The sequence below is a fragment of the Dendronephthya gigantea genome, unplaced genomic scaffold, assembly GCF_004324835.1.
Source record: "Dendronephthya gigantea isolate DGI-Jeju-01 unplaced genomic scaffold, DenGig_1.0 000052F, whole genome shotgun sequence".
Taxonomy (NCBI): Eukaryota; Metazoa; Cnidaria; class Anthozoa; order Malacalcyonacea; family Nephtheidae; genus Dendronephthya; species Dendronephthya gigantea.
The window spans coordinates 1,478,217-1,488,678 of record NW_021163062.1 but is presented as its reverse complement, the minus strand read 5'-3'; the positions used below and the strand labels follow the sequence as shown (position 1 = coordinate 1,488,678).

Here is a 10,462-nt window from a genome sequence, read left to right as displayed (position 1 = left end):
ACCTTCCTGTCTTGTCTGCCCAAAAGGAGAATTTTCCTGAGTGGAAACTAGCCTTTACAATGTTGAAAATGCCACTATATTAATGAGTATAATGTACACAATAACTTCATGCATGAAACGGCCTAATGCCGCCTTGCATTCACTTCCACAATCTAATTTTTTTATATTTAAGGCACAGATGTCTAGATTTGAAACGAGATTCATGGGAACTATTAAACTTTCTTTTCCTCAAATTTTATTAAAGTCGTGTATTCCTGTGTAGTAATAATTTTCACTAGAAAGAAAATAGTTCAGGAGAAAGAGACTCAATTTTCTAGAGGAAGTTAAGTAAGCATTCAAGATTGTAGGTTTTACCAAATTCAGGTAATTTTACATGCAATTATTCTATTACAATAATCATCGATTTAGATACGTCATATTACCTCACCTTTATATGAAAACGGCAGTGTTACCTCACCACCATTAACTAAAGTTGATCCCCTTTTGAGTTTAATAGTTACATCCCGGAAGATGACTGTTATTGATTTTGTACATGTTACTAGTCCATTTCCACAAGGTTCATTTTCTTGTCTTATTTCAAATGTGTTGTTTACTCTGTCTTTAGCCAGAATATATTCGCATTTACCCATGAAGTCAAACCGTTTTCCATCGAGTGTCCTGTAATGAGGATCTCCATAAGCTACACACGAGGCTTCGACTATAGAAAGATAGAAGAAGGAAACAGTTTAAAAAGAAAAATGCAGAAACTGAAAAAAAGGGGGAAGGTATTGCTCTAAGAAAAATTAGTATTTTTACTAAGTAGATTTAGTTGTGTTACACTTACTTATGTCTTCACAAGTCTCGCCTTTATAGTCTTCATGGCAGACGCATTGGTATGTATCACCTATTTTTTTACAAACTTGATTTTTTGAGCAAGAGAGGTCATTACAGCTCTTCACTAAACAAAAAAAATGAAAACGTATTTTCAATCTGTTGTTAGTTGGCTGGTTTTCATTGCCAGAGAACAATTTGGCAAGTGTATCTTGGCATGTTCCCGCTAAATTATCACCCAGAAATCACGGGTCGTTTTTTTTATGTCCCCAAAACTGATCATTGGTGCATTGTCAGCCTTACTATTGTTAATCTTCGACTAGAACTTCGAAATGGCTAATACAGAACGAAACAAATAGATTTGATAGTTTCAGGATTCTTTTTAAAAGATAGGAAGTATCAATAAAACTGCAATACTAGAACACAATATGAATTTCTTATCAAAATATTCAGCAGCAAATTAAACCAACAAAAACTTCTTTTAAAACTTTGACGAATAACTCGCTAATGTTTTTGGATATAAATGCCCATTTTCGCTTAGGTGCGATTTAGCTGCACTTTGTGGTGGACATAAGTGAGCGATATAAAAGTACCCTTATTTGCACATCCGGAATCTATTCATTACATCCATCAGAAGAAAAAATCGACTAAAAGCGAAGCAAAATGTATTCACTATTTACACCGCCCTGCCATTTTTCTCTATCTGTTTCAACATTGAAATCGTGTATGAAATAGTATATGGTTAAATGCAATGTTCGACGAAATCTACAAATGATAAGTTTCATGTATCAACATCTGATTTCGTGCAGTCATAACGAACTTAAAGGACCGTCAATTTCAACAAACGTTTTACGATAAGCGAGTTCCGATTAACAAAGTAGTTAGTTAATAGTGGAGCTATACTTTAATTATTACGACACACGATGTGGATATCTTGTCGCTATAATCTTGCTTAATGTGTTATTACCTTCGATTTCACAGCGTTGACCAGTAAAACCAGCAGGACAGTCGCATGTGAACGTCCCAGAGGTCTCTGAACAAGTACCATCATTATAACAGGGGAAGCTTGCGCACGGAGAGGCTAGAAAAGATTATTTCGTGAGGCGATATTCCACAAAAAAATAATGTTTCCTTTGGTCGTGGTAAATAAGTGTTACACAAAACTATGGGAAGTAACAAGGAGGAATTTCGTTCTCAACAAATACGCATATTATTTGTTTACATTTTTCAGGCAGAGCCAATCAGAATTCCTAACTTTTTAATACTTCATGTAAAATGGCTAATTATGTAACTTTTTATTCGAAGTAGTCAAGATTAATGCATTCTGATTGGCTTACTGAAAATGTAAACAAATATGCTGATTGGTCTAAAACGAGATTCCCCCTTGTTCCGGGGAATCCGAAGCAGAGGGAGATAAGCATGCACTAATCCCATTCATTTATGCAATCTTTGCACCGCAGGCTTCAAAGTGATTGATTTATTTAGGCGCATGTTGGTTATGGCTATGCGCACATGAGCGTCGTTTTCAACCGTTTTAAAAAACGTTTTTGTCTATTAATTTTATTGCTTCGATGTCAAGGAAAGATCAGGTTGATTTATGTCATTCACGATCCAAGAAAAAATATGATCAAATTATCTTCAACTGTAAATTGACTGTGTTTGAGATCGTTTTGGCATGAAAAGGAATGCGAAAACGCTTGAAAACGTTACTGTGTGTACATAGCCTATGTGATAACTTACTGCAACTGGAATTGTACTGGGGCAAAGAGAGCCAGTTGATTTTCTCGCCTTCTGATTCACAATCAGAAACGTAAGCAGCTAAGATTTGACACAAACAGGCATCAGGATTACGATCACCACAGGCACAGACATCAAATTCACAGTCTTTGATGTATCCTTCTTCCGTCGCATTTATTTTGCTTGCACAGGCATTGAAAGGAGAATAAAGCAAAGCTGAACAGTTATCTCGAGCTCTCGCTGCCAACACCGCATCCTTATCACATGGATTAGCATGAACACTAGCATCATCACAGTTCGGGTCAACTTTCCAAGAATTACCAAACGCTACTGGATCAGTTACAATTGAACCATTCCAGGTCATGAAGTCATCTGATGTCATGTCGTTATATGTACCACAGAGACCATCCGTTTGATTTTTATATCTACCCAGGACAGTAACTCTCACGTTCGCAGCGTTGTTCCAGAAAATTTCTAGCCCAATATCAGTTGTTACTAATATATTATTGCCAGAAGGTTTTGAAATAGTTACCCCTAAAAATTATAAAAGAAAATGTTTATCAGTTTACTGTTCTTTTAAGAAGACTCACTCTTGGAGAGAAATTACATAATAAATTCATATTAATTTGAAATAAGAACAGAAAATATCAATTTAATTTATTATATTACTATGATTGTTTGAAGTGGAAGTAAGGGCCGTCAGATATTCAGACTGCGCATCGTATTTTTTAAAAAAGATTAAAATATTCAAACAGCTTGTTTATATAATTATACGGACTTGACTTCCGTTTCCAAATGATTTGAACAATTTTATGCAAGAAATGTAGACAGTAAATCTTTGGTAATCTGCATGAGCCGACGGTACCTGGGTTAAGGTTCAAGCGGTCTAGAGGGCCATTAACGCCTGTATTCAAAAAGCTCACCCACAGTATCACTCATTGAGGGTCATGATTATATTATTTTGTTATTACTGATCAATGAGAAGCAGAAGGACTAAAAGTAAAACACTGAAAATCAAGCCTTTATTAGAGTGGCCGTGGAAATAACGTCATAGAACTCGGAAGATAGAGATAGATCTTCCACTTATGAAGTTATATGCGAGCGAGCTTTAATTTTTTTAGAATACAGCGTTCAGTGATACGCAAGGGAAAGGTGGGGCTAAAATTTTAGCATCTGGTCTGAGGGTCATACACGTAGTTTAGTCCGCCCTGTTTTTGAGAGTGTCAGGATTATCTATGTCATTGTTCATCATTTTCCATCGCACAATGTTTTTTTTTTGTGTTTTTTTTAATAAGTGCGCCCAATATTTATATGATATAAAGATGATATAATTTTTTATTTACAAATGTGGGCTAGGAGCCTACCATAAACCATATGGCTTTTATTATATTTTTAATGTTCGATGGGAAGAAAGCTTAACTTACCTCCATACGTGCCAAGATCTCCTACGCTGTCATTAATCATAATACTACCTCTGGCAAGTTTTATGGTTAACATTGGTAAGGATATAGTAACTGATTTCGTACAAGTCGCAAATCCGTTACAAACTTCATTCTTTTGTCTGATCTCAAAAAGAGGGTTCGTACTCTTGTGTCGGGCCAGTACGTACTCACAATCGCCCATAAAGTCGTACGTTGTTCCATCAAATGTTGAGTAGTGTGGATCACCTCGAGCTTTGCAAGAGGCTTTCACTAAAAGAAAATTTTAAAACTGATTGTAAAGTTGTACTAAAAGAAGCGATAAAATTAACGGCACAGGGCTGCATATGTCAAATTCTTTCAATGATGCAGGCTTATATACTGTATAATATAAATTTTGATTATTCTTACGGAAGTCACAATAACCTAAATGGTTTATGCATTATGCATGCCCAGTGTTTGCATTCTTTACATGGCCAGAAATTTCTGATATAATCAACATTCTACTTCCGAAAAAAAATTTGCACACGGTGTCAAACTGTGGCCGAGTGAGTCTATAGTAAACTGCATAACACAAAGACTTTAAACGCTAAAATTTTACTATTAGTACGTCGGTTGTAATTTGAGTTGATTGCCAGTAGCAGAATAGTTATTCTGAATATTTTGAAGTTGATTTTCAAAATTTTTCATTAGTATTCTTCCTACTTTTCCAAGCTTAAGTTTTATCCATTTATCACGTTGAATACCATATTATAAAACGGGTGTAGAAATGCAGTAAAATAAACCCAAACAAGAAAACATTACCCAAGGAACTTCGATATGCCTTGATTTACAAGAAATAACTAGGGAAATTTGTAAACTCTCCATGCTTTTCTAAAATTTGCCGAATTCGAGAATTCGACAATTGAAAATATAATTTATAGAGCAGCAAATGACAAATATTTGAAAGAATATCCAAATTATTTTCGTCAATCCTCATATTCCATGTCCGCGATTTCTGGCAATGATTTGTTTTAATTGTGGTTCGTGCTCTGCGTTCGAATAAATTTTACTGTTGTTATCAACGCGAAGAGAAAAGGTTTAAAAACGCGTTATATATACTGCAAAAAATTAATTTGAAAAAGAAAAAAAAAATTTAAAAATATGAAAAGAGATATTCAACTTTGTGAACAAGCGATTAACAAAGATTAAGAGGAGATTTTTTATTATGTCGCGTATTTTGGCGGGAAAACGCTCAAAACCTAAAATCTTTTCGGCGTACCACTCAAAATCCATTTATTTTACCGTCATTCTTTAGATTATGTTGTGAACTAAGTTTTGAACTGTATTTGGTGAATGCAAAACACCAAACAAAGGAGTTATTACAAAATATAATGCGGCGGCTATCAACAATGTTATAATGTCAACACCATTATAACTGAAATGAATACAAAAGAAGCTTCGATTCAAGTGTCATTTTCTTCTCGGCGTATCCCGAGAAATCTTTTCATCTTCACAATATTTTGAGATTACACAGTAAACATACTTTATGGATGCTTTTCAGGTTTGCAAAACATTATTAATGCTGAAAATTTTAGTGTTGCATGAAGATATAACTGAGGTTTTGAGCATATATTACGCGACATAGAAAAATATCTCCTCTTAATGTAAACATTTGCTTTAACCGGTTTTCGACCTCTTTTTCACTTTCTTTAGAAACTAAAGAAGAAACTTACGAAGTTCGCTGCAATCGGCACCAGTATAATCATCATGACAGACACACTGAAATATCCCGCCCACGTTGTCGCAAACCTGATTCTGTCCGCATTCCAGAACACTGCAGTTGGTTGCTGAAATTAAAAATAAATGCATGAGAGACTGTATGAGGATCTGTTATTTATACCTTAATTATTTTTAAAAAAGACAGGTAAACAATCATGATAACAGGTCTCGAACAAAACGTCGTAATCTCGTCATGCTAACAGCCTTTTCAGCTTGTATGCAAATCAAATCACACGGTATGAAATGGTTAAGTTTTATTAGCTTTTCCTTGATCACAACATCTGAAATGGTTAATTTGCAAGCAAGCTGAAATGGTCTATTGCCTGTCTCAGACGTCAAACTTTTTATGTGCCGAATCGAGTAGACTATAGCTCAAATAGACTTTAGCTCAATAACATGAGGTTCGGCACAAGAAAAGTTCTACGTCTGAAATGGGCCTAAGCAAATGCATCACCAGGGAAGATATAAAACAGAAGAGAAAATTATGATTCCACAATTAATCAACATAATACACCTTTTTGGAGTTTTTTGACAAATACCTGCACAATCTACGCCACTGCCAGTGAAGCCTGGATTGCAATCACATTTAAAAGATCCAGGATTGTTTTGACAAGTAGCGTTCGGATGACAACGTTCTTCAGCGCATTCGTCAATATCTGAGGAAGAAAACATCAGGATGTAATTGGATCTTGTTTTCTCAAAACATTTAGAGAGTGACAACATTGCATGGACAAAATGGATTTCTCTTCTGTTTCGTTTTGAGGCATTTTGATAAAATGTGAATACCTTTACAAAATGTTCCATTTCCAGAATATCCATTGTTACAGGTGCAAGTGAAGTTAGCAACGGAATTGACACAGGTGGACTGCTCATGACAGAATGTGCCAATACAACATTCATCTTGATCTATATCAAGACAGAATACGCAATTTCGACATTTCACTATAACGCTATAATATGATTTATTTTACGTTTGCAAACCATGCTATCACTCGCTTACCTAAAAATCGTGCCCTAATACGCATCCCAATCAAACTTTTCATGATAGTGTGAGAGTGTTTATAAAATAAGGCCAACTTTGTTCAATATTCATAGCTGTATTCAGCTTCAAAATAAACATCTTACCAAATGCAACATCGATTCCTTTCGTTCCAATAGGAACAGTTATGTTTCCCATACGTTCCAGTGTGCTTTTCTTATATTTGTAGACCATTACATCAGAAACAAAAAGAACAAAAAGGTAGAGTTCATCATGAGCTATTTCAATCGTGGAATCAAAAGTGATATTTAAATCATTTGTGTGACCACCGTAGGAGGTGCTCATGACTTTTTGTTTTCCTGTATCAGCATCAAAGTTTACCCAATAGGCCAGTTCGTTATCGCCATCAACAGACAAATCCTGAGGAAAATCGCCGACTTTTTTAAGTACATTCATTTCTTTTGTGTCAACGTTATATCGGACTATATTTTCACCACTTGTTGCCGCGATTACCAGAAAGCTAAAAACGTGCAATAAAAAATGTTAGAAAAAAGTGTCACATTAAGGCATTGACTTGGAAGAACATTCCACATTTCATCACTGGATGGTCCTAATAGTGACATTATTCTTCAACTGAGATGACGCATTCGCTATTTAAAAATATTTGCCATTTTGACCAGGTCTCAGTCTCACTGACATCAAATTAACTGTTAGGGAGATACTTGATTTATAGTTAATAGATTTATATCCTATTAGGATATAATTTATTATATATATAATAGCTATACCTATACATTGCCTTATTTGCCAGGATTTAAGTATATTAGCACGTAAATAAATGACATATGTGTGAATTTTATCAAAGTGTATACATTTTTAAATCAAATAAAACCATTCGCCATTGGGCTGCCTATGTTTTTTCCCTGACAGGAAAATGGAAACATTGCATTTATTTAAAGTTATGTCAATTATTGTCGCTTTTCACAATGGCGGATTCGCCAATGAAACACTGCTTATCATTATTATAATAATAACACATAAAATTGAAAGTAATAAATTAAAAAACTGATTCAACTTACCCATTTTTGCTGTCCATGTCTACGTCTTTAACACTGGTAACACTTTTCAAATCGTTAACTTCAATATTTTTCGCATCCGTCAAATTAAACATATAAACTGTGTCAGTTGAGTCGTGAACGTAGTAGATGATGTTATTTCTTCCATCGACTGTGAATCTGGTAACCTGCCTCACTTCACCTAAATCTTTTAGGTCCGAACCATCTAGTTCAATGCTATAGAAGTTGTCTGAATTGTAGTAAAACAATCGTCGAGACACGGGATCATAATCCAAATCTTGTGCTCCTACGGTACTAATACGTCTTAATGTTGTCACGTTATCCAAAGTTACTTCATAGTTTATTTCATTGTCGCCATAGGCTATGCGGGCAGGAATATCGCAAACATCTAAAAAATCAACAATTATTTTAAAAAGAATTAACACTATTATTAGATATCTAAAAGCCATAGGCATCGATGTGCAAAATTTCCGGTGCTTGATAATTATGCAAAAAAAAACTATTCATAATTGGCTTTGCCTCGATAACTTCGCTGCAAATTTCGTACTGTATTTCGCGTTATTGATAGTTACGCCTGTATTCAAAAAGCTCACTTACACTCTTTAAGTGTGACGTTGAGATTTTGTTATTATTAATCATTGAAAAAATTATTTCTTAATCAATGAAAAGATTTAACGTAAAACATTGAAAATCAAGATATTGGTTGACTGAAAATACCGCCATGGAAAAGTTATGAGAAGATTGAGATCTCCCACTCAATGAGTTTTAGTGTGAGTGAACTTTTCGAATACAGGCGTTAGTTTGTAAAATCTGATAGAAAGACGTTCGACCTTACACAAACTGACGCATAATTTGAATATTCTATTCTAAAATCTATTTTTAGTCGTTTGTTTCAAAATATCCACATCAGAACATCAGATTTCCAATTCGATGTGCTCCAATTTTTTGAATCACTCCCTAACCGTTCTTTTGCATTCATTAATTAGATTTTTAAACAAAAAAAAAAGAAAAAAGGATTAGGCAAAATATGGACTGACCTTTTATATCACAACGATCACCCACATATCCATCACGACATTGGCAGGTGTAGCTGGTGGCACCCTCGTCAACACAAGTTGCACCATTGAAACATGGAGAGCTTGCACATGGAGTACCTAAACACAGAATATTCAGAGAAAATAGTCCATGTGGGTAATAGAAAAAAAAATATTATTATTGTTATTATACATCAATCTAATCGAGGTAATCCCCAGATATTCGATACGCGCAACAGCCATAAACTATGGTCCTGGAAATCATCGTTTTATGTAGCAAAGTTACAGTAGTTATTTATATAACCTTAAAATTTAATAAAATATACATTTAACGAGAAAAATCAGGAAATCATTACTTAGTTATCATTAAATATTAGTGCTTTTCCAGTTGCTGTCAAGTCAACAAACTATATATTAAATAATACTTATTATAATAGTGAATAGTCCAAAGTGAAAATGAAATTGGCACGTACAACCCAAAAACTATTCGCTGGCGAGAAGATTAGATTACATCACAGAGATAATATTCATGGCGTGATTGCACATGGAAATATTTTGGCCAAAAAGCCAGATTTGCCTGAATGATTTGGATTATTTGCATTGGGGGCTATCGACATACACCACAGATCTGAAAACCTAAAACAAACTTTAAGACCACCTTTTTTGTCGCGTAGGAGATTTAAATGTTTAATAAGCAACAATTAAGGGGGAATTTCGTTTTAGACCAATCAGCATATTTGTTTACATTTTCAGTAAGCCAATCAGAATGCATAAATCTTGACTACTTACTTCCGGTATCAAATATTTAGGATCCTGATTGGCTCTGTCTGAAAACATGTAAACAAACATACATGCATATTTGTTCAAAAAGAAATTCCCCCTTTTTACATTGCTTAGTTACGCGGCATTAGGGGAGCCAAAATTTAAAATTAGACTTCCAAAATTTGATCACTTACTGCATCGAGGGAAATCATTTTTCCAGTCAAAATTCACCATCTCAGCGGCACACGCGGCAGCGTAGGAATCAAAAATTTGACAGAGACACGCGGCAGGGTTGTTTTCACAAGCACACATATCATATTCACAATCTGCGATGAAATACTGTTCTGTTGCGTTGATTGTTTCATTACACGCCCAAAATGGTGCCTTTAAGAGAGCTGAACAATCCCGTCGGGCATTTTCTGTACGATTGGGGTTTGTAATGCACGGATGTTCAACTGTTGGCGCGTCAGCGCAAGCCGGATCCGTCTTCCACGAATTACCAAATGCTGTCACGTTTCCTGTTGTCATATTACCGGATGTGAGGAAGTCATCGGAACTATCATCATTGAAAGTTCCACATAGACCAACAACCTTCTCCCGATAGCGACCATACACCAGAATTTCAACATTAAATACATTGTTCCAAATGATTTTTATTGCGCCGTTCGTTACGCTGACTCGTGTCGCAGACCCTTCCTTGTAAATACTCATCATTGCATCTTGATAAAGAGCGAAATATTTTCATTTGGTGTGACATTTTTTTGAAAATATACAAAATATTTTGCATTTAAACATTCCATTTCGTGACCTAGAATCAGTTTATTTATAAATTAAGGCCTGAAACTTGGAAAAAAGGGTTGAAAGAATTGGAACTGATTTTCGATG

At 34.9% G+C, this 10,462-nt stretch overlaps 2 protein-coding genes across 2 annotated transcripts; both read right to left on the bottom strand.

Moving 5' to 3' along the window:
• Window positions 1–899: 899 nt before the first annotated feature.
• Window positions 900–7,161, bottom strand: LOC114528951 (IgGFc-binding protein-like; the record flags this gene model as incomplete). The annotated part of the gene is made up of 8 exons (XM_028550659.1): window positions 6,852–7,161; window positions 6,513–6,632; window positions 6,266–6,382; window positions 5,681–5,794; window positions 3,972–4,238; window positions 2,551–3,081; window positions 1,778–1,891; window positions 900–937 (listed from the first exon to the last, which is right to left on the bottom strand). Coding segments are annotated over exons 1-8 (1,611 nt in total), but the record flags the coding sequence as incomplete, so codon positions are not given.
• A 778-nt stretch (window positions 7,162–7,939) lies between these two features.
• LOC114528911 (fibropellin-1-like) lies at window positions 7,940–9,986 on the bottom strand (the record flags this gene model as incomplete). The annotated part of the gene is made up of 3 exons (XM_028550622.1): window positions 9,772–9,986; window positions 8,819–8,935; window positions 7,940–8,169 (listed from the first exon to the last, which is right to left on the bottom strand). Coding segments are annotated over exons 1-3 (465 nt in total), but the record flags the coding sequence as incomplete, so codon positions are not given.
• Window positions 9,987–10,462: the final 476 nt, after the last annotated feature.